Source organism: Citrus sinensis, chromosome 5 (genome assembly GCF_022201045.2).
Source record: "Citrus sinensis cultivar Valencia sweet orange chromosome 5, DVS_A1.0, whole genome shotgun sequence".
Lineage (NCBI taxonomy): Eukaryota > Viridiplantae > Streptophyta > Magnoliopsida > Sapindales > Rutaceae > Citrus > Citrus sinensis.
In genome coordinates, this window is record NC_068560.1 from 29,909,120 (window position 1) to 29,933,549 (window position 24,430).

General features: G+C 34.5%; 4 protein-coding genes across 5 annotated transcripts; 1 reads left to right on the forward strand and 3 right to left on the reverse strand.

Moving 5' to 3' along the window:
* Positions 1 to 210: 210 nt before the first annotated feature.
* Positions 211 to 2,604, reverse strand: LOC102610554 (4-hydroxy-tetrahydrodipicolinate synthase, chloroplastic-like). The gene is made up of 3 exons (XM_006472186.4): positions 2,390 to 2,604; positions 1,852 to 1,935; positions 211 to 1,321 (listed from the first exon to the last, which is right to left on the reverse strand). Exons 1-3 carry the CDS (start codon positions 2,455 to 2,457, stop codon positions 394 to 396), a joined length of 1,080 nt encoding a protein of 359 aa, XP_006472249.2. The 5' UTR covers positions 2,458 to 2,604; the 3' UTR covers positions 211 to 393.
* Positions 2,605 to 6,179: 3,575 nt separating this feature from the next.
* LOC102610862 (splicing factor U2AF-associated protein 2) lies at positions 6,180 to 14,352 on the reverse strand. Its single transcript, XM_006472187.3, has 15 exons — positions 14,184 to 14,352; positions 13,886 to 13,981; positions 13,434 to 13,568; positions 13,243 to 13,335; positions 12,900 to 13,129; positions 12,305 to 12,529; positions 11,835 to 11,927; positions 11,719 to 11,757; positions 10,950 to 11,039; positions 10,751 to 10,853; positions 10,464 to 10,544; positions 9,553 to 9,629; positions 8,190 to 8,270; positions 7,311 to 7,402; positions 6,180 to 6,602 (listed from the first exon to the last, which is right to left on the reverse strand). The coding sequence occupies exons 1-15, from the start codon at positions 14,221 to 14,223 to the stop codon at positions 6,479 to 6,481; spliced, it is 1,599 nt and encodes a 532-aa protein (XP_006472250.2). The 5' UTR covers positions 14,224 to 14,352; the 3' UTR covers positions 6,180 to 6,478.
* Positions 14,353 to 14,554: 202 nt separating this feature from the next.
* On the forward strand, positions 14,555 to 16,654 carry LOC102611171 (pentatricopeptide repeat-containing protein At3g02650, mitochondrial). Of its 2 annotated transcripts, XM_052440981.1 has the most exons (2): positions 14,558 to 14,787; positions 14,873 to 16,654. In XM_052440981.1, the coding sequence occupies exon 2, from the start codon at positions 14,965 to 14,967 to the stop codon at positions 16,432 to 16,434; it is 1,470 nt and encodes a 489-aa protein (XP_052296941.1). In that variant the 5' UTR covers positions 14,558 to 14,787; positions 14,873 to 14,964; the 3' UTR covers positions 16,435 to 16,654. The 2 variants fall into 2 exon arrangements, with proteins under 2 accessions (XP_006472251.2, XP_052296941.1); XM_006472188.4 differs by having other exon boundaries at positions 14,555 to 16,654.
* A 1,609-nt stretch (positions 16,655 to 18,263) lies between these two features.
* Positions 18,264 to 20,729, reverse strand: LOC102611652 (cytochrome P450 81C13-like). The gene is made up of 2 exons (XM_006472190.4): positions 19,724 to 20,729; positions 18,264 to 19,168 (listed from the first exon to the last, which is right to left on the reverse strand). Exons 1-2 carry the CDS (start codon positions 20,654 to 20,656, stop codon positions 18,548 to 18,550), a joined length of 1,554 nt encoding a protein of 517 aa, XP_006472253.2. The 5' UTR covers positions 20,657 to 20,729; the 3' UTR covers positions 18,264 to 18,547.
* Positions 20,730 to 24,430: the final 3,701 nt, after the last annotated feature.

Genomic DNA, 24,430 nt, shown 5'->3' on the forward strand with positions numbered 1-24,430 from the left:
AAAAACATATTCGACTTAGCAGTCATCTTCCAAAGTCCAGCATCTATAACATCCTATTGAAAATGTTGCATATTAACCTGAGCCCTGTTTGTAAATGCTTAATGCTTCCATTACAGCATCTATTATACAGAATGATTACTCATACAACCAAAAATTGAAATTATGAAACTAAGAAAAACCATGCAATATAAAAGGTACAAACCATAAAGATAAACAAGAAAACAATCACTTGTTATATCATGCATGAAAGCTACTCTAATGGGCATTACCAGATAACTAGTCCCAACAGGTCCAACAGCCATATGCTCAACTGTAATCACAACACTTGTTTAAAATAACAAACGTCAAGAGCTTGTAAGCACCAACCAGAAAATGAAAACAAGAAACAACTAACTAATATCGGTCTACCAAGATGAAGTCGTCGTCATCAAGAACCTGAACATCCTTTTCCCCTACAAAATTCTCCCTCCCAATTTGGTTCACCAGATTCACAAATTCTGCCCTCTTTTCCTGAGGAAGAGGTACATATGGTAATCTGAAAACTGGCCTCACAACTCCAAGTTGCGCAAGAGCTGTGTTTAAGGGAATTGGGTTTGGCTCCTGAAAAAGCCACTCAATAAGTGGGAAGAGCTTTGTATTGAGAGAAGGGTTCTTTCCTCCGAACATAAGTTCTCGCATCATCCCTGGAACCAAGTTGCTTGTAACAGATATCACCCCAGTAGCCCCATGGTTCCACCTAGCATCATGGCATTGGTCATCATTCCCACTCCACACCACAATCCCATTACCTGTGTAATGTTCAACCCGATCATTCCCAACACATTCCTTGACACCAGCCAGGTTCGGACTCTGTGCCATTGTGTGAATCACACGCGGAGGAATATCTTGACCAGTTCGTGACGGCACATTGTATATAATGGTGGGGCCCATGGACAACACACTATCAAAGTGAGAAATCAAGCCCTCCAAGGAAGTTTTGCCATAGTAAGGATTTATGTGTAGTGCTGCATGCATACCAACTGCAAAACCTTGTTCAGTAGCATGAATTGCTTCCCTGGTGGAGTTGCTTCCAGTATTTCCAATTACCTTTACTGAGGCGCCAAAGCAGTTCACTGTGTGACCAATAAGCATTATATGTTCATCCCAGCTCATGAGTTGGCCTTCACCAGTTGTGCCACCAACAATCATACCTTCAGCACCATTTACGATCTGCATATTCACTAGGTCATCATAAGCTTCAAGATCAAATCTGCCATCTGGTAGATATGGCGTTTTGATGGCAGTTATCAATCTAAGTGCCTTTATATCCTCTGCAGATGTCCTACAATCAGAGTAAGATTATGTAAAATCATCATAAGCAGGAACTAACAGAACATACACATTTCCAAAAGGCATTAGTTTCAATAGCAACTCATTAGTGGCATCAATTCTTCGCAAGCTAGATGTGCAAAGAAATTAATTTAATTAAAAAATATATATATCCAACCAGCATACAGTTCCTGTAGAATAATAAGCAGAGTTAAATTTTATCATGCAAATTAAAAAAAAAAAAATCTAATGCCCCCAGCATAAAAAATAGGAACTTCTCTGAGTACTTTAGAAATATACATTATCTGCAAGTTATTTTTACTGCATAGGCATCTCCATATGGGGAATAAGAAATTAAACAATTTTAATTCCAGACATGGTACCATCACATAGACCAACTACAGATACATATACATGATTGAGAAGGAAAAAAAAAAACAGCGGCAAAGATAAACGCATAAAGTTATATACTAAAGAGTGAGTTACCGTAGGAAAAATTCTACACATGCAAGCTTCAACTTGGAAACATCCAACACAGCTTACCTGTTTTTAACCTCAAAACTACGCATTGGAAGATGGTAATTGGGAATTATAGCTGCTTGAGGGGGTCTCCATTTCCGGTTTTTCCTGCATCGCAGCAATAGAAAAAATAACATTCGCAAATTACATTTAATGGTTGTAACATGAATGTTGAGTACCTAAAACACAACAAGAAGTGTGAATGTTAAGCACCGATAGCTACAGTTAGAAGAAGCAGGTAGTAAAAGATGAAAAACAGATGATAAATTTCAAGCTCCTCATACTAATGGGCTTTCCTTTGGGATAACCGGTCCCATATTGCTTGAGAAACCATTGAGGAAAGTTTACTGTATTGATTCCACTTTCAAAACCTAATCAATAGTTCAACTGGTCTCACATTACATTCAAAGATTTCCCATGTCCATGCTAACAGAATGAAAAATGAAAAATATAACCACAAATATACGCGCACACAACCAATCAATAATCAGAAACAAACTCAATATCAACGCAATCAGCTCTAAATCTGCGGTGATAAATTGATAAAGAGACTAGAAATTACCCGGTGCAAGAGACAGAGACGGGTCCGCAGTTACTGAGGTTCAACTCGCACGCATTCAAGTGAACCATTTCCTCTTTCCTTTTCTTCTCAGTTTTAGGCAGTCAAGTCTCCGAAGGCTCGGCCGGTCAGTGCACACACCGCAAGCCCTTTAGTAGAAGAATTTTTGGCTTGGCTGCTTTTAGGCTTTAGGAAAAGACTTTTGGGATGGCAAAATTACCCGTTAACCTGCAAACTCATTCAAACTTATATCACTATAGATTGAGGGTGGATTTGTTATTTAGAAAAAAATTTATTGAGCACCAATGCGGGATCCACCAATTTACGTTTTTTTTTAATTTAATTATTTATATTTTTAATTTTAATCATAGAGATTACATTAAAAATATTTAAATCATAAATATATAAAAATTAAAGTTCTTGATACATTAAAAATATTTAAATCATAAATATATAAAAATTAAAGTTCTTGATTCCTAAACCCTTAATGATATTTTATTTTAATGTTATTGATTTTGTTCGTTTCACTTTAATGACTTGAACCTAACAATTTTTTTTTTCTAAAGTTGGTTTTTATTTATTTAGTTACTTGTTAATAGTAGTTATACAAAATTAACTTATTAATATTGTTAATAATATTTGTATATTGATTAAAGGGTTAATTTCGACCTACCCCTTCGTGAAGTGACAATCTTTGAATCACCATCCTTATTATTAAAAACATCAAGTAACCCCAAAACTCGATATCTCTCTATTATTTTTTATGGTCAAAAAGATAAAATGATATTTGCAAATTTTCCTAACAGTCAATTAACAGAAAAATGTCAAATCTAGATAGACTAATTTTTCTGGGTCTAAATCTTTTTAGGTTTTTTAAAATACACATAAATATTTCAAATATTTATAGTATGCTCCCTAATACTTTAAAATATTTTTATTTTGTGCCGATATGACTACTTTTTTTAATCGATTAAATTTTACCTTTTCGTATTTTATTTTTAAAAAATAAATATAAAAATTAATTAAAAGCTACAAATGAAAACGAATAAAATTTTACATTTTTTTCACATTTTTCGTTATTATCATTATTATTCTTTTTTCATTTTATAAAGGTATTAAAAGAAAATATAGGTATAAAAAAAAAATCAAAGAACAAAAGAAAAATGCTACTGGAGTTTCATCAAACCACCTTTATCGCAACAACCTAAAAATCTTCTAATTCTTTACTTATTCACAAAACTCAAAATATTAATCTTCGAATAAAAACAAATCACACAGATTAGAGGGACGGTAGACTCCACTCTTTTGAACCCATTCACACAAACAACCAAACCCAAAATCGAAAGACGCCCACCTTCCATCATCCTAATTCCTATAGCACTATTGTTGATGCATCAATTTGAAAAGGATTTTGACAAAGTTCACTATGGCTATTGTTTCTTCATTTCTCTTTCTCCTTCTTTTCCTAACTCTTTTTTCTTCAAAATTCGTCACTGCTGAAAGTAGCTTTAAAAACCCACTTGCACAAACAAACAATATCGTTAATTCTACCTTCTTTTGTTAATTTCAACAAAATTTAATACTCATTGTTATATTTTATTTTGCATGTGAATTTCACCCAGTATTTTCAATCTCCTAATAGATGATTGGTTGTTTTGGGTTTTGGATTTTATAGATTCTAATTTTTGGGTTTTGGATTCTAATATGTAGAAATTAAGTTTTAATTTTGATTTAAAGTGAGATTAGATTTGAATAATGGTTGTATGGTTGTCACACGTACATGAAAGGAAAGAAAAAAATGAAGAAAAAGACAAAGGAGTAAGGATGAGAAAAAAATAAATAAAAGGAAAAGACGAAGAAGGAATAAGGATGACAAAAAAAGAAAAGTCGAGAACTAAGGTGACATTTTTTTTTAACTTAATGACTTAAAGTGACTTAACTTAATTAATTAAGTTAATTAGAGATGTTTGTTTTTATAACTTAATGAGACTGTTTAGATAATTTTGACTTAATAAAATAAGCTAATTTTTTTTGCTTTTTACTTAATGGAGAAATATAAATTAAGTCAATTACTTGCTAATGTAAAAAATATCCCTGTTTTATAATTTATTTTTCATGTCTACCCCAAAATTCACCCATAGATATTTACCCCACATAAAAATATCTCATTTTTTATTTCTTATATTGTATACGATAAAATTTAAAATTCTAAAATAATTATGTATTCACTTGAATATAGTTTTACTTATAAATGTTAAAATATTGTGGTATTTAATATATTATTTATTTGATATTTAAATTTAATAAAGATACGAATGTAAAAGTACATATTTTCAGCGTTTTAAGTTGAAAAAAACAAATAACTTAATCCTTATTTTCTGAGATTCAGACGAAAAAACAAACATATTATTCAGATTCAGACATTCAGACTTATTCAGAATTCACACTAATTCAGATCTATTCAGATAAAAAAATAAACGCCACCCAAGTCATTTCAATAGCTATTTTTTAATTTCTCCTTCATTGTTTGTGTATTAATATTTTAATAGTTAGCTTTTTCATTTTCCAATGATTAGTCATACATCAATTATTTTTTTTAGCCTCACAATATTGTTATAAGAATATTCTGTTAAGGTCGGGATACTTTCATACTTTTATAAGTCAACAGTGATTAATAGTTAAAGATAACGAGTTTTAAGGGATAATTTGGTGTTTTCAATAATAAAAGGGACAATTTAAATATTGTCGCTTTAGGAGAGGAGTAAGCCGATATTAACCCTTAATTAAAGGATAGAGCAAGGCATTGAATTGCGATGATAATTTGCATACAATAGAAATATTTTATGTTAGATCAATATATTTTAATATTTGTTTTAGTGTTGAAATTTAATTTCTTATTCACATTCATAATATTTAAAATTGAATACTACGTGCGAATTTTTTAGGCTATAATTATAAATTTATAACTTGAATTATATAATTTAAATTTTTATGTATTATTAAAAATTCATTGTAGATTGTCGATGGACTTAGTAATTTGAAGTTTTTGTGGGTGCATGTTTAATAATGGCAAATCCACCCACTGCTATCCCTAAAAAAGCGAAAACCTGCAAAAAAAAAAAAAAATGACCACACGCAAATTCTTCATATAAAAACAACTATAAAAGATGTCAAAATCTTTATGATTATCCCAATTCATTATCAAAAGACCAAATTATCCATACCTTAGTACTTGCACACTTCCTTCAACTTTGGTCTTTCTCTCTCCTTACCCATAGAATTATTATAAATTTTAATAAGTATGGGAAATGATAATAGTTCTCAAATTATTATAAATTTCAATTTATTTTTATTTTTGTTCAAAAGATAAGGAAACGGTAAGAGTGCATTGATAATTTTTTTTAATCTTTTTAACAAAAGCAAAAGATAAATTGAGATCCGCAAAAATTTAAATAACAGTCTAAAGATTTTCATTTTATAAAGAAAGTAACCGAAAATTAACCCTTAAAAATCTCAATTCAATATTCATTTATGGAACGACAGAATATATGAATGCTACAAATATGTCGAGACTCAACAGTTGTAAATCCCTAATATTTTTATATATGAATGCCATACAAATTTGGAGTCCTTGATTTTCAAATTTTCAACATTTGGTGGTTCCTCAGAAAAGGTGAGAAATTCCATTGAAAACCAAAACTTTCAAAATTAAGCCTTATATATATCTAATAACTATCCTTTATAATTTTATTTTATCAGAAAAATCTGCAATGCGATCTTGCCCAAATATCTATTGCACACAAACACAATTGCTATAATTTCACCATCATACATGTGATTAGCCATACAAAATGGAATTTGAAAAGAGACCCAAAATCATGCCCAGTATGCCAGGTCCAAGCAAAGAAAAGAACTCAAAGATCACAAGGATTTTAGAATGTACAGAATTTTCGTAGATACCTTTTTAATCATTTCTAAATCTTCAGTACCCTTTTAATCATTCCTAAATCTTCAAATTAAACTACGTAAGTTCTCAAGACAAAATTGAAATCAGAGATAATACGTCCTGGCATTATTTATTATTAGTCTAGCTCAGTCGGCTTCAAGTTCAGCACCGAACTGCTCCAATCTTGAAGCCTCTGCATCCAGATCCCGGATTGCGGCATGGTTAACTAATCCATCGTCCTCACTGGCATGAATCTGTCTCCCGCCAAACCTGAAGAAAAACATTAAAGGTAATTTAACGATTAAACAGTGACAGGCTAATTTCAATCCCCATAGACATCATTCGATTAATGTCACTTCAATATTTAATTCTCAGAAGATCTACTTGTTTCTCATTGAATTTTTTTTTTTTTGGGGGGGGGGGGGGGGGGGGGGGGTTTGCACTGCTTTATGCACACATAGTACCCCTCTAAAGTCTTCTAGTAGTTAGTAGATGCACACATAGTCCCCTAGTACCATCATATAAGGAGGGACTGGCATTAGTAGAAAGGTCTCTCTTCTCTATGTACACCATTCCCTGTTTCCTAAAGAAATATGTAAGATTACCCACTTGCCCAGAAAGTTTATGGACTCCAAAAGGAACAAACATATCCAGTGTTTAATTTAAAGCAGAAAGGCATCCGTCCAAACTTATTACATCTTGCCATTCCTAAAGCACACACATCAAAATTTAAACAAATAGTACTTTTATGCAAAGTCATGAATTCCCAATGGCAATAAGTAACTTTTATTGCAAGACTGTGAATGTTTCTTAATGGGAACTAATTCTTATTCCACCATCAGGACAAGTACATAACTGCATAAAGGCATTTGCATTACACAATAATATGATGATAGCTGTATATCTAAATGATAAAAGGGCATGCCATTACAGCTCATTCTCATATAGAAAACACAAATAGTAGACTTAAAGAATTACCATCGTCCATTCATCAACTCTATGCACTTTTGAGCATCCTTCCTATCCTTAAATCTTACTAAAACAACACCCTGTGGATGATTCTCGCAAACCTGAAAGCAAAACCAATACAAACCAATAGATGAGTAAATGAGTCTGCAAAGTTATCAGAAGCAGAACCCTCTCAAAAATAAAGATATTTTTCACAACCTTCCAAGGACATCAGAGCAAAATCTAAATGGCAGTCCAAATGCCAAAACCATAGCTAGGCAACAGAGAAATTTTGGAAGATACCAAGCATGTGAATACAACAATTTCACCGAGGGGGAAGAAAAGAAAATCCACTTAATTCTTGAAAATAATGAGAGAAATGATTTGAAAATCCTTAGAATGATTGAAGGATCAGGAGCAACGTCTTAGTTACACAGGAAGAAGGAAGATGCAACATAAAGGAGAAGAAAGATGAGGAATAAAGAATTACCAAGGAATGTCGAATAAGAAACTACAGTTTCTAAACTAATTTAGCTCTAAGCCCCATGCCTGGATGAAGAATAACCAAGTCCGGTGAAAATACTAAAGAAGACACAGTTCAAGAGAGAACAGCAAATGGCCTTAGAAGATTCAACAAGATGAAGTTAGAAAGTAGTCCGCTGAATTAATTTTAGGAAAATAAAGGCCATCCACACATTGATGACTCATATTTGACTAAGAATTCAAGAAACATTTCAAAAAATGAGCCATAACAACACCTGAAAGTTGAAAGTACAAGCCAACAACTGAACATCAAATTGTGAAATTGTTAGTCATATAGCCACTTTATCAAATGACTTGAGGGAGACCCATAAACTCTAAAAGAAAGATAATGAGAATGCAATTTATTTCCACATTTAATTTCATTACCTTGACTGAATCCACCGGACCAATCTTTACACATTCCTCTTGAACATCAGCCTCCAACTCTGATCGTAGATTTTCATCAGCCTATCAAGATAGGAGAATGTCAATCAAGGGTGACATTGGAATATCATCTGAAAGTTTCACTGCTGATATTACATTGCAAACAACCAAATTAAATGAGGAACACGGGTGACGACTCTTAAGAGTGACAACATATGCTGGAAAATCAACAGAGAAAAAAGAGAAATCAATTCTTATGTGCCCTCATTACATACTAGTTCATTGACTAATATAATTCTACCATATCGGCCTCAACAAGATAATGCAGCCTACCATAAAGTAAGGGATCTAAAAAAATTCAGAAGCTCAAACGAGAAATTCTTAGAAAAGCTATTCGTCAACAACACTTTTGATTGTTTGGGAAAACATATACCAAAATTGTAACTCAAGTCAAATGATGACTCAGCTAATCCACCAAGACTAGCTGCATGCTCTCTCTCTCCCTAAATCTTGGAAAACAGAAATAATGTCTATGAACAAGGTTTTCTAATACAGGAGTCTGGGGAAAGAAAAATAGCACACTAGGGAAACATAATTACTTCAATTCAGATTCAATAGTAGAGGACATAATTCAGTCTTTGCCACATGATAATTACACAACATACAGAAGTGTAATCCATTAAATACAGTAGAAGCTCAATAAATTAATAAACTCGGTTAGATAATAGTTTTTTCTGGTCCTGACTTGGTGCCAACATGGTAAATTATTAACTCGATAAAATTAGACGATAATATTTTTTTTTAAAAATCCTATTTTCCTATAGGGCCCACTTACTATATAAATAAATCCACATGACATACCATGTGACTTCTTTAAAATATGTTCATAATATTGTTTGCTATTTTTTAAAGTTGATTTGAAATTAAATCTCATCTCTAACTTTTTTTATAATGCAAAATTCCAGTATGCAAGCGTGAGACAAATTCCATATGTCATCTTTAATATAGAAAAACAGAAACTCCACGATGATAATCTAATCACTACCAATCTAAGGCAACTAACTACTATTCAAAAAAACACATAATAAATATTAAATCAAGGTAAGTAAATACTATAAACAAGATCATATTTAAGGAATTTCTTCATAAAATAAATAATTTATTAATTAATCAATATACTAATATTTGCTAAATTAATAGATTTTTCATGGACCCAATACTATTAATTTATCGGTTTTGCTGTATACCCATAAGAGGGAACATGGGTGTAAAAGACTGATGGTTACAAATGATGCTATGATGCGTCCACGGGAGACCAAACACTCATAGGGTGACCAGCAAACAAAACAGAATGTTCAACACTCACCCTCATCTCAGCAGGAGTGAACATAAAACGAAGAATGACAGTAGCAGGAATTGTCAATTTTGCATCATCTCGGCCACCTGTGCCATTTAGAGGGAATGTTTGTTGGCAGTGCACGATACAAAAGCAAAAAAATGCAGAAATTTGGGATAAAATAAATTGTCATGAAAAGCTACATGTTTGGCAACACATGTTGAAAAAGCAAGTGAAATCATTATAATAGTAATACTTGATATCTTCAAGGTTCCAGACACATGCAATTAAGAGACACAAGCTATCAAACTTTATACCTTACATGCATACAGACGCTGCAGATTCATATGATCAACAACTTTAAAATTTTTATTTATTTAAAATAGATCATGCATAAATTATCTAAAGAAAGAAAGATTGTACACAAGGCTGATCATAAAATAGACAATATGTATACCCTATATGATGGATGAAAACAGGATATACCAACATCTTGAATAGCATATGCTATTTCTATAAACATCTCCATGTAATGTCGAAAGATATACATCTTACATTTCCAAGTAATTTGAAAAGATTCAACACCTCTAAACTTCAGTCCAAATGATCTACAATGGAGAAAATAGATATAGCAAATAACAATATCTACCATTTCTATCTAAATAACTAATATTATTCAGACATCAGAACTAAAATAAGCTACTGCATATTGTTGATAGCAAAACACAGTCTAGAATAAACAGGATAGTGATCCAAGTAAAATTGAAAAACACAACACTATCATGAAATCTAAAATCATCAACGCTAGACAGCAACAAAAGATACAGCATGTCTCAGAAAAAAATTATGACTGCGAGGGAGGTCTCTAATGAATTTTAGAGGAGCTATGGAATTGCCCTCCCCGCCGCCAACAAAATGAAAATGTAAGATTAGAAACCTACCCCAGCCAAGCATCTTCTCTTCAACCTTCTTCAGTTTCTTTTTCTTCTTGCTGTCAACTTGTTTAGCTATGAACCTCTCCCCTGCATTTAGCATTACGCAAAATTGTTATTACAACTATGAAACCTATCAGTACTCGTGCATTCAAACCAGCACAGAGAGATGTTATGTATTCTTATAAAGAAGCAAACAATGTGTTATATATTCCAAAACATAAGCAAACCATAATTAATCATCCCTTGCCATAATCCATAAAAGAAAAACCAGACATGAACAAAATTATTGATACCTTTCTGCTCAAACTTAGCTTGTGTGACTGACATAGGGATCTTCCCATCGGGGCGAAAAGGAGTACCATCCAAAAGTTGAGTAGCCAGAGCAACTGAGGGTTCCTAGTAGAAACATATATCATATGTAATACACATACTTAGATATAAGAACCTGAAAAAGTTATACGACAGAAGGACAGCACACAGGAAAGAAAGTACCTTGAGATATGTAACAAGTGCATCACCCTTCTTCATTCCTGTCTCTTTATCAACATAGATCTTAATACGAGGTTTCTTGGTTTCAGGATCCTACAAATATGACCACACATACTCAGGACATCCACAGTATAAAATGCTTAAGATTTAGAAATGAAATAACTAAAATATGGCATAATGTAGACATACAAGGTAGGTCAGGAGTTTAAAACATCTGGTAGCTGTTAGTTGGTTCAATTGGTAAAACCTGTTAGGATCGGACTGGAGATTTAGGGTTTGAACCTTGCTCACATTGGTGGAGAGGGGGTTTGGTTTGCATTCAAACAACTCTTGGAGGGAAAAAGAAAAAGAAAAAAGAGTTCAAAACGTCTGAACTCCACATAAAAGAGAATTAAAAGAATAACCAGAATATTTCAGTTCTTGTTCTCTTATGTATCAGTTTTTACTATTTTCAGTCTCTTTTGTGAAAGAAACCACCAGCTATGTTGAGTCATATAATCACTGAATCTTTTATACTAGTTAAAAATTTGATCAGACAACATAATTCAATTAATACTTTAAACCTAATTCAGCTAATGATGGTAAAAAGTTTGATCTGCAAGACAAGCATAGACACTTTGTCCTTTCATAGATATATGCGCAATAAGTACAAGCCGATTACCACTCAGGCTCCTGAACAAGGCATCATATCAAGAAATTTTTGTGCAAGATGATTATTTCATTTTTGAATATTAATATGTGCAAGACAAATTTTGGATAGCTGGCAATCTACCTCTTTGATTATTCCACACTTGGAAAATACCTCCACCATCTGCAATGTAACTCCAAGATTAGTAATGCAAAAAGAAAAAATTGATACTAAGGATGAGACAGTGACCATCGACTTACTTCCTCAACAGTGACATCATCTGGCAACCCAGTCACATAAACATGTGTATTGACTTTTAACTCAAACCAAGAATCAGGAGGTTTATTAGCTTCCTGTGAAAAAGCAACAGGCTTAGTACAAAATCATATATGTAAATAACTGTGGCATCTCTATTTTGGGAAACAGAAACACATTATAAAGGTCTACAGAACCAATCAGACACTTTTCTATCTTTCGATCTACTCAATAATAAAAGGCTCATACTGGACTACTAACCCTAGAACATTGGGAGAGGGCATCATAATCAGAAGAAAAAGAAAATCTTGCAACACAAGACTTATCTTATCTATGGTGCTCCTATAGAGAGAGACCAATTAGTGAAGCTTCAAAGCAGAAAATAAAGTACACGAAGGTAACAGTTAAGGCTATCCTCATTTCCAATCCTAATTCATAAATATTAGTTAAGGAATAAAGGGCAAATGGCGAAAACCTTCTTCTCCACTTGCTTGTCCGGCTGTTTTCTCTTGCCATTATGTTTTTCTTCCACCACATTGTCCGCACTATTAACTTTTTCCTCTGTGCTATTAAGTTTTTCCTTCCCAACTTCATCATTCGCCAAGTCATCTGTTACATTTACTGTAGGAAAGACTTCTTCTTCTTTCAGGAAAGTCATCTCTTCTATCCCATATCCATCATTTTGGCTCGATGTGTCCTCCTATCACATAAAAGCCAGTCTATTTGATAACTAAAAAAAGAAAAATATGACAAAACAGTGACAATTTTTAGACAAGGAGCATGAGAACATGTAAAGGGACAGAAACAAGTCGAAAATTATATTTAAAAATCATCAAATCTCAGACAACAACATACTAATAAAGTGACAGAATTCGGAGTAAAGAAGGAATAAGTACGTTAAAAAAAAAAAAAAAAAAAAAAACGACCGAAGAAGAAGATCATGTGTCAGTCCTTAGAACCTCAACTCATTTAAGATCATGTGTCAGTCCTTAGAACCTCAACTCATTTATCTTTCTAAAATTTGATGGAATTAAAATTAATGAGCTCTAACACAAACCAACAGCACAAACCTGAGGAACCCATGCTCTAAGACCCCTATCCCACTTGTACCTCGTACCATCATCATCAGTGAATTCATCCTCCCCCTCTGGAGATGCTGGAACCCCATCATGATCATCACGGCCCATGTAACCCCCAACACTGTCAGAAGCAGATCCATTTTTCAATCTTTCTGCCTCTATCTCAGCCTCTCTAACCTCCCTCTGCCATTTCTCAAACTCATCATCAACATGTGAAGGCACTGTGTAAACATCACAGGGTAAACACCATTTCCCCAAAAAAAAAAGTGCTAGTAAGTTACATTGAATTAAAAGAAAAACAGTACAGTAAAAAAGAAAAGAAACATAGTATTACCTCCCTGCTCAGCACTGGAAAATGATTGACTTTGCATCCCTGCAGCTTCCTCGATCTGCTCTCTCACCTCCTCAATGCCATCGTTGCAAGGCACTGCGTACAAACATCAAAGTAAAACCCATTCTCATGAACTTGGAAATGTTTATCAGAAGAAAGTCATCACAAAGCAGAAACTAGATATAGTTTTTCACCTGCAGTCGAACCACGAGCCACTTGTTGAGAAATTCCTGATAAAAATTGAGGGATTGAAGATAGAGGCTGCCATTCACTTCTTCCTTGTGACCACACAAGTGTAGTTTCTAAGAGATACCCATTTAAGAAATGCTCTGTCCAGGCGAAGTAAATAAGCAAAGTAGATGGTTCAATAGCTCATTAGAGGAATTGAACATGTAACAGATGGAACAATAGTCCTGAATGCTTGCTATTGATTCACTACTGGTAGAACTGAAATGCAAGAAACGAAAAATGTTCACACGTGAATTTGAGGTACAACAAATCAAACAACTTAACGAATATGAAATATCATATTGTCATTTATTTTTTATTTTGTTTAAACAACAGCTAGCAATAGCACCTATTCAAGACAATCATTCCATTAAGAAAAATAAAAAAATAAAAAACAAGTACAAAGAGGACCACTCACCACACAATTCTGAAATTGCATAGGGACCAACATGTTGTTGATTTTCGTCAAGTATATACCACCCTTCTTCACCGGCTGTCTCGTAATTCCCTGCACCTTTAAGGAAAAATAATGCAGCATTTCTTCAGCGTTTTGATTAAAAAAATAATTTTTTTATCAATTTCAATGATTCAAACAATTCTCAATTGACATAATAAACTCAAACTCCTTTATAAGGAAAAAAATTTTCAATAAAAAAGTTTTTTAACAAGTGAAGCTATGAATGTACCGCAGATACGATAAAGTTATTAACACTTACCAGAAAGTTGTTGTTGACTATCGACGTCGTCTAACGACATCGTTTCGTTGAACTTCCTTTCCAATTCTCGATTTCCCTCTTCTTCTGCAACACAAGGACAAGCGCAAAGTTGCTCGTGCGGTAAATAGAACAACGTGGAAATGTCGAACTCTTGTTTGGACAAATATATTAGTTTATCCGAGAGGGGTAAAAATATGTCCTTATAGCGGTTGAAATATTTCATGGCCACCCCTAATGTTTTGGTTAATATTAATTTTTCCCCTCACTTGCGAAATTATTTCTTTGACAACGAAGGGTATTTTCGCCAAACAATATTATTTTCCGGAATACGTAACAAATCATCTTGAAATGCAAAGTATGGGGGTAACTTGGACCATCGAGTTGAAGCCTGAAGGGTTAAATAAATGAAAAATGGTTTGAGGTTAGATTTGTGATTTCAATGGACAAACCCTTCCCGCATTAGGGTTTTAGGATTTGGGCAATAACAGAACAGATCTTCCTTTATACTGTAACTCGAAAGGCAGAGAAGTATAGAGAGATGTGGAGATCAATAGCTGCAGGATCCAGGCTGGTAGCTCGGAACTTTGGTGTAGCCACGGAGAAGGTACAATGCTCTCAAACCCTCAGCCTAAACATATCTCGTTCTTTATCAAAACCCTCTCTTTATCGAAGCTCTAGGTTTCTTTCAGAGTCACCTGCAGCGAACCCAAAGGATGAGAGCTCATTTTCACCTGAAACGGACTTCTCTTCGCGTAGTTTTGGTGAAAATGAATATGCCCAGATGGATCCTTCTGCCGACGCGGTTGAAAGTAATGACAATTTAGGTGAAAATTATGATACCCAGATGGAAAAATTTGATTTCATCTCTGGGGAAGGCAAAGAAGAGGAGGCGTATGAGATTGATGGAGACAAGTTAGAGAATGTGTTGTCACTTTTGCAGAGTAGTGTGGATGGATATTTAGAGTCAAGCCTTGATAGTTTTGAGTTGGACTTACATGAAGATTTTGTACTGAAAGTACTTGAAACCCCTCTCGTTTTGGGTGAGAATTTAGTTTGTTTTTTCAAATGGGTTATGAAGCATCCTGAATATCAGGTTACCAGTGGCGTAGTTGATGCACTTTTGAAGGCTATATGTAGCAGTGTTGGGAAAAAAGAAGTGTATGCTCTGTGGGACATAGTTAAGGAGATTGGTGAGAAGGAGAAAGGTGTGTTGACTGTGGAGATTCTCAATGAGTTGATTGCTTTATTTTCGAAGTTGGGGAAAGGCAAAGCAGCTTTTGAGGTGTTTAATAAGTTTGGAGATTATGGTTGTGTGGCAAATCAGGAGACATACTATTTTACTATTGAAGCACTTTCTAGGCGCAAAATTTTCGATTGGGCTTGGTCTGTATGTGAGAAAATGATTGAAACAGGAAGCTTGCCTGATAGTGAGAAGGTTGGTAAGATCATATCTTGGTTTTGTAAAGGAGGTAAGGCAAAGGAAGCTCATGTAGTTTACACCTTGGCGAGGGAGAAAAAAATGTATCCACCTCAGTCTGTTGTCGCTTTCTTGATCAGTTCACTTTGTCAGGAGGATGAAACCGTAAAATTAGCTTTGGACATGTTGGATGATTTCTCGGGTGAGGCACGGAAGTATGCAATCAAGCCATTTTCATCTGTTATTCGCAGTCTATGTAGGATGAAAGATGTCCATGGGGCAAAAACATTGCTTTCTAAGATGATTTCTGAGGGCCCACCCCCTGGAAATGCAGTGTTTAATTCTGTTATAAGTGCCTATTCCAAGGCTGGAGATATGACACCAGCAATGGAGATGTTGAAGCTGATGCGAAGTAGAGGATTAAAACCGGATGTTTACACTTACACAGGTCTTATGAGTGGTTATGCAAATGGTGGTCAGATGGAGGAGGCTTGTGAAATCCTCAATGAAGCAAAAAAGAATCATTCTAGGCTGAGCCCAGTGACGTACCACACGCTGATACGTGGTTATTGCAAACTTGAAGAGTTTGATTGTGCTTTGAAGTTGTTGAATGAAATGAAGGATGTAGGGGTCCAACCTAATGTCGATGAGTATAATAAATTGATCCAGTCTCTTTGCCTAAAGGCCTTAGATTGGAGAACAGCGGAGAAGCTTTTAGAGGATATGAGGCTGAAAGGTTTACATCTGAATGGGATAACCCGGGCTCTTATAAGAGCAGTCAAGGAGCTGGAAGAGGATGCAATTGAGAATGGAGAGGCATTGGTGGAAGCTTAAATTTTAGGAAAAGCAATGTAACAGTCAGATGAGCATGTCATGCTTGTAACCTTTTGTCCCCTTCTTTCAAGATAATACTTTAATCTCTCGCTCTTCAGCTTCCTGCCGGGAGTTCACCAGCGATGGATGTTACAAAATTCACTTTTTGAGAAAAAAGAGATAAGTTCTTGTTCTACGGTTTCCGCTTGGTAATAAAATCAGCTTAATTTTGCTTGTTTTAGATTTTATAAGCAGATCAGTCTTTATTTGGCCATTTCAGTGATTGCTGTTGGTTCTTTAATTTTTATCAAAATTGTTCAGATCATGTTTGGTTAGTGGAAAGGCATTGGAAAAACCAGGGTCAAGCTGGGAATTATATCTCATTTTTTCGTTAAACCATGAAATCATGCAGTTTCAGTGGGAAATGTGAGTAAATTTCACAGTGGAGAAAAGATTGATGGATACCTGCAGATTAGTATTATTTGGGAGCGAAACTTTGTTTTTCTTTGTATATTTTGACAAGAAAGTTTGTTTTGCGTGTGGTTTATTTTTTTGTTTCTTTGTAACTGGAACTTGTATTAGATCCTTCATTCAGTTGATCTAAGTTTTAGCCCATAATTTAGTTGGGTTTTCTGGAGACATAATTACTTCTTCAACCAGCAGCATTGGTTTGTGTTCAGTATTTCTACAGTTACTCGTTCATAGTAACACCTGTTTTAAGGCTTTTCCTTCTCATTTAAGTAATCTTTATTAGAAATCAGGATTTTTTTACAATGCTGTATGATCTTTTTGCAGTATTGATGATGAGGTTGTTCTAAATTCTTGGATTTGAATATTTTAATCTGTCCCATTAGTTATAATTAAATGGATAAATAATTAGTTAATTAATAAGCAATAGGTAACCTTTAAAATTAAGTTGATGAATTCAAATCAAACAGAGATACTTAACAAGTTAACACGAAAAGATAGAGGTTGTGATCCATTATGACTTTTTTTCTTCTTTTAAATTATGAGTAATTTTTTTAACCAATTTGCTAACTAGTACAATGTGTCTAAAGAGTTAATGTCTTTTTATTTATACAAATATTTTACACCGTTGATCAAAATCTAAAGGTGTACATTTATAATATTATTAATGCCGTGGAAAAAAAAAATGAATAACTGCATCATAGAGCGACCTTAGATATTATTGTCAATTATCTTTGTTAACATATGCCTAGCAAGTTTAACTGTTTTATTTGTTTTCAACTCTAGCAAACTGCATTGCAAATTAGGCATTTATGTTAAATTATCCTGTGTCTACAAGTCTGAAATTAACTTCAATTTGATCATTTTCGTTTGTCACAAGTTACTTATAAAAAAGTTTTGTCTCATCCATTAGTGGGTTGCTGAGAAGACTAAAGAAAAGATAATAACCCTAGGATAGATGATGAATTAAAGCGGGTGAACTTTTTTATTGTTGTGATCAGAGTATAATGTGTTAGGTTATTGTGGAGGAAAAGATTGACTGATGAAAAACATGAAGGTAGATGAAGGAGAGTAAAACATATGATGTTATACTTGCTTGCCGAAATCTATTTCTATTGATTAATTTTTTACTTTCAACTCTCTTCTTCCTCAACCACAGTGGATGGGATTAAACACTCCCTCTTGCTTTTCCTTTTTCTCGAATCTCTCGGGCTTGAATATATTGAGATCTACCCACAATTAACAAACAGCTGTCAACTTTATAATTTGATTTGTTCCTTGCAATGTAGAAGATGGGTTAAGTAATGTAAAATTTCATTTAATTCCCGATTTTATACTCTGCTTTGGTTCCTTTGTTTGAGATCACAGCTCTTGTTGGATCGTCTAGCAAATAATAGAAATCTCACATATCCGGATCCAGTAGTTGGGTATGCATAATTTTGCAGTTGGCAATGACTGGTGAAATCAAACCGATATTAAGAAACTACCGCAAAACCACAAAACAGGATTATCAAATCTAAAATTTGGTCACGCAATGCCATGGCATGAAGTGATCTACAGTCTCTAGAGTACTGCTCTACAAATTCCAGTAAATTTTACAACCTTTATTGAAAGTCACCTGCAAGGTCCCCTGCAAACCCCGAGAATTTCCAGCGGCAAGTTTACCCTAACTGGATCTGTTCAGCATTCCAATCATATCTTGCCGCGGACTGCACATAGCCACCAAAGGCACGGTCTTAGATAGAGATAGTCCATAACTTGCAGTCATGTCCACCTCCGGCCCTATCTTTTCCCACTCGAAGCACTGTATGAGCGAACCCAAAGCAAAAGAAATTGTACGGATAGCCATGGCTGCACCTGGGCAAGCTCTCCTCCCCATGCCAAATGGAATATGTTTGAATCCCTCTCTTTCACTATGAATCCCTTCAAATCTTTCAGGTTTGAACTTGTTAGGCTCCTCCCACACCTTGGAATCCCTATGCATTGCCCAGGCATTCACCATTATCGTCGTGCCTTGTGGTATGTGATATCCACCCACTATGCAGTTCTCAGAAGAGAAATGTGGCAACAGAAGTGGTGCCGGAGGATATAATCGCAGCGTCTCTTTTATGACACAGCAAAGGTATGGAAGGTTGACAAGATCCTCGTCATTTAACATGCGCCCATTTGCAACGTTGCAGTCAATTTCTGCTCTCACCTTCTGCAGTACATCTGGATTATTCAATAGGAGTGACATTGCCCATTCCAGAACAACTGCTGTCGTTTCTACTCCTGCTATAAACATTAGCTGAAAAATAGGTTGCTCAAAGTTAGAATCAAAGCCTCAGTACCGATGTCTTCGACATTCTGCACTGAGAGTACTTAATTGTATCACCTAAAAGAACATAAATAACAGAACGGTCCACGTTACATTACATTACATTACAGAACAAGAAAAACAGAGTAACTCCAAAGAGCTCACCAATGCAGCCAAAACGAGAGAGGCCTAAAACGTATATTACACCAGAACTTAAAACTTGTATGATGAAATGAACAAATCTATCGCAAGAATGTATGATATTTGAACTCTAGTCGATCTAAAGTGGCTAGAAAGTCAACCCTTTCGTGTATTCAAATCAAGACTAAACTAACAAAGAGCGATCGCGTTGTCTTTTGCATTTATCACCATTATAAACTTGGAAATGAATAGCAATTATTGGAGGTTAACTCCCACCGAAAATGTAAAACCTATACGCTATCTTACTACGAACACCTTGGATGTTGAATTTGTCGGTAGTGATCAAATTCACCACTCATTGTAAAACACAAATAAATAGATGAATGAAAGAGTAATGGTGCTCACCACAATGACGCTTTTAAGAACATCATCGGAGTAAAATTCGGGCTCTGATTCTTGGAGAGACAAGAGAGTTTCAATCAATGACTTGTTCCTCACACTAGCAGTTTCGAAGGAAGAACTTGTTTTCTTCAACCGGATGCGAATATCATCTATCAAATTCTGCATAAATTCGTCCCGCATCTTTTGTACCCTTACATAAATCTTCTCAATGCCCTTGCTATAACCAATTAACCTCAAGATTGGAAAAAGATCACATATATTCGTTATCATGCTAGGGAAAAATATCTCCTTAAATTCCAGCAGGAATTTCTTCGCAACCTCCATGTTTGCTGCACCTGCAACCTCCTCAGTACCACGCTTTCCAGCAACAATTCTCATCATGAAATTAGTAGACAGAATAGAAAACAATGGTTTCAGCTCAACTTTTTGGTTACCGCTTGCTGTATGTGTAAACAATTGATGAAGCAGACAATGAACTTCATCTTGAAGAATTGGAAAAGACTTTTTGAGGTTGTTGGATGAGAAGATTTCAATAACAGTGAAGCGACGAAGGGTTCTCCAGATATGACCATAATCTGCCCACGCATAGGCAGTGTAGTTGTAAGTGAAATAATCACCGCCCAATGACTTAGGCCGGTTTGCGAATATTATGTCGTTCTTGGTGAAGCAATCTTCAGCGGCAGATGCTGAAGATACAACAAGGACAGGCCTGGCGCCAAGTCGGAGATACATGATCGGACCATACTTTGACGAAAGACTCCCCAGCGCTTGGTAGAATGGCACAGGCTTCTTCATAAGATAAAGGTGGCCAATGATTGGAAGAGCAAATGGACTGGGTGGTAAGTTTTGCTGCCTGGTGAATCCAAGTTTGATTATCAGGACTATGGAGAGTAGGAAAGCAATAAGGTAACAGTACAAGTTTTCCATCGCAAACATGAAATTGAGTTCACAAATACTTGCAGTCTTGCGGACATACCCTAATATTCTCGGCTGGATTAAACTCAATCGAGTGTGGGGTTGACTGACTTGGGATTCAAATTTTGACTAAATTAAAGTGCGAACTATAACGAAAGTGATGTGTTTGTCTGTACTCTTAGTGGAGCAGGCACGCCCAAAAGGACCATGCCATCTGTTCGTTGACTAACATTTAAGCGAATGCCAAGTAGTAATAATTTGACAGGATTTTTCCTCCCGTATAAATTAAATTAAGGTGGGTCAGGGTATGAGGTGTTCCCTTTAAGTTGCAGCTGTCGTAAAGTAAAATATATACATGTGGAGTAGAAATTAGAAAAAAAAAATTTGTTAAGTTATTAAAACTCAACAACATGTGTTATCAAATATTTTAATAATTGGGTTTTGGCAGCCTAAGTATTTCACCATACTCATAAACGGTCTCTAAAAGTATGAGATGTGCATGCTTGCTGTAGCATCTGACCAACGGCCATTGTTGTTCATTGCAAAACCATTTCAGCAGGCTGTTGGAGAAAAATCAAATTTTAAATTTTTATAAAAACTTTTAGGATCGCTCTCATACAATATATAAGAATTTGTAATTTAGAAGTCATATCTTGAAAATCCTATTTGGTTTTTTCTGCTGAAGTGATTTAGGCTCTCAGATCACGATCTATCAACATCACTCCTGTTAGATCACGATTTGTCATTACCACTCCTTTTACATCACGATCAGCCACCAAATAATCTTTCAAGCTATGACTCAGGTTTGATCTGTACTTAACGTGTACACGCCTTTATTACCACTAAAACAACTAGTACGAGACAATTTTTCTCTTAAAATTAGATAGAAAAATATTTTTTTCTGATTTGACTTCTACCTTTTTTCAAGAGAAAATAAGTATTTTTATATGGATCCCTCTAAGTTACATGCATGTACCTTACAACCCTCTCACATGAATAGTGAGTGGACCCACATCATTCACTATTCATGTGAGAGGGTTGTAAGGTACATGCATGTAACTTAGCATTAGCCTTTTTATATTCCTATTTAGTGAAAACCCTTGACTCTATTTTTATATTATTTAATTCTATTAAATCAAGTTTGATTTAAATTAAAAATAATAAACCAAAAGTAACTATTTATTTCTTGTCATAGGAGCCCATTTTGTAAAATAACACAATACCCCTTAGACACAAGTACATTACACGAAATTTCCCACTAAATAATATATTTAAGCTTTTAACTCAAATAGCTATTTATCTTATTTATTAATCTAGTAGTGGCGTAGTCTATTAAATAAGCTAACCCGGAGATCATTTAGGAACATACAATAGTGGCTATAATAATTAGGTCTGTAATTAAACTAACTCAATTATTTAATTCCAAATCTACTCTACTAAAAGATTAAAACCGACCTCCATAATTGTATGCTTAAATAATAATTCGTTCCAAGCTACATCGATTTTTTTACTGCATAATCTTTTGTACCACATCGTTAATTAAATTAATATATTAACTGTCCAATCGATTTAATTACATCTTATTCATTAATACTTACTGATTTTCTCTAATGATCATTTTCAACATACTAAATATGTTGACACGCTCTGATCAGAGAATTTTATGATCAAGTGCCGAAAACCCATCAAGAGATGTTTTGTACAAATTCTATATTGTTAATCTATAACTCCAATACTCATAATTGCACCCACCAAGATACCGGGTAATCTTGACCATAAGTGTTTATTGTGCCCATTGGTAACTCAAATGAAATAACAATTACAATCATAAAATCATAATTAATTCAAGATTAAGATTACAGTAAAATTAATGTTTATGAGATTTAATAAGTCTGACAATCATTTTAAGGTTAATTAAATCTCATATGTGATCCAGCTCATTGTAGTCAAACTACATTAGTAAATTTATATATGATTAAGACAAATTATTCAATGAATTTACTACAGTCTAAATATAAATAGAGTGACTAACTCTATTTATCAACTGCGAACTAAATTTATTTAATCATAAGATAACTTGTATTTATGTCTTATGTGAATCCATATAATGATCATATAAATACATATAATATGATTAAACAGACCTTATTCAATATATATTTATGTAATTAAAAATATCTCAAATATTTTATTAATCAGAAAATAAATTAATATGCTTTAAAAGAACATATAATCCCAACACATGCATGGTTTGAGACTTTTGAGTCAGCATCTACAGACCCCCAACCAGATAAGTTTAGCGTTGTAACATTAATGATCGTATGATATTGGTGTTGAAATATTTAAGAAGTAATGAGTTTCATTCATCGTCAGAAATCTTTTAACGGCAATCGTTATTGATTTGATTTGCCTATGCTGAAGCACTACACAATACATGAATCCAGAACAAGTTATTTTGTCTTTCAAAACTCTCGTAATATGTCTTAGCTATTAATTTCAACAAATTCAGACTTGAGAGCATGGAAGGTGGAGGCAAAAATATGCACCTATTGCCAGCATTATTAGTTATTTACAACAATTGCCATGACAAAGTAACAACTACATTGCTATTTCTTGAGGGGGCAATAAATGCCTGGGTACCTGCACATTCTTGGAGCGTTTTTTTGCCATTTTTTTCTTTATTAGTCGACTTTTGGGGTCATAAGGCTTTTAAAATTGGACAGGGACAGGAGGACGGAAAGTAATGATTAGGCCCATTACCATATGAATAAGAATCTCACGTGGTTCTTTCTGTGGGCTTCGCCAGCGATCTAATCGATGTCCGTACTCGTGTCAACAGTCAAAAATAAAGCCGAGAATTTGCTTCTCGATGCAGACTAGACCGTGCCTGCTGCCTGCCTATGCTATCTGTAGTCTGCACATATATATGCCTCTCTCATCCTTCATTCATTCGGATTCGGCTTTAATCTTGTTCTCTTTTCTTTGGTCAGATTTTATTCATTTGAATAGATTTTTATTTATTCCCTGGGTTTTCTTTTTTGAACGGAATACGTTACACTTTATAGTACAGGTCTAGAGTTTTATAAACAGTCCATAATTCTACAATTAATCTCCACTTTGCTTTTAGAAGAAGGAACGCGATAACCTCTGGATAAGTTGTAAAAAGCAAAAGTTGAGTAACAAAGCTGTAGAAAGACCAATGTCGTGGAAAAAAAACAACCACCCAGCACATAACATCAACATAACAAACGAACACAAATAATATTTAATAAGATAAAGGCCAAATTTTCCTTATCACTTAAGTCTTAATATATATGATAAAATTATGTATTCAAAGATTTACATATGTAGACTGTAGGGCATAGAAAGTAGTACAAAAAAACGCGGATTGAAAGTCCTAAAAGGACCCCAAAATTTTGAAAAGAAAGATGCAGATTCACCCCAGAGTCGTCACAGACCCCACTATCATTGACAAAATCACAAAATGCACAAACCAGTATGGCAAAAAGCAATAATAATAGGTAGCTTCCTATGAACTTTTTGAAGCTCAATTAATGGCTTCTTTTCAACGTTTAACGGAACCGAGGAGCTTAGCTGAAAAAACTCAACGGTTGTGAAGTGGGTCTGAAGCATTCGGAACTCTCCTCTTGCTTGAAAAGTACCTCAAACTTTGCTTCTGCTGCTGATTCTGCTGTTGTTTCTCTTGCACATTTGGCGGCAAATGACTGTTATTCGTACCAAAAACCACCTTCACCTTTTCTTCCTTCTGATCTCCTGAGACTAACAGCAATGAGA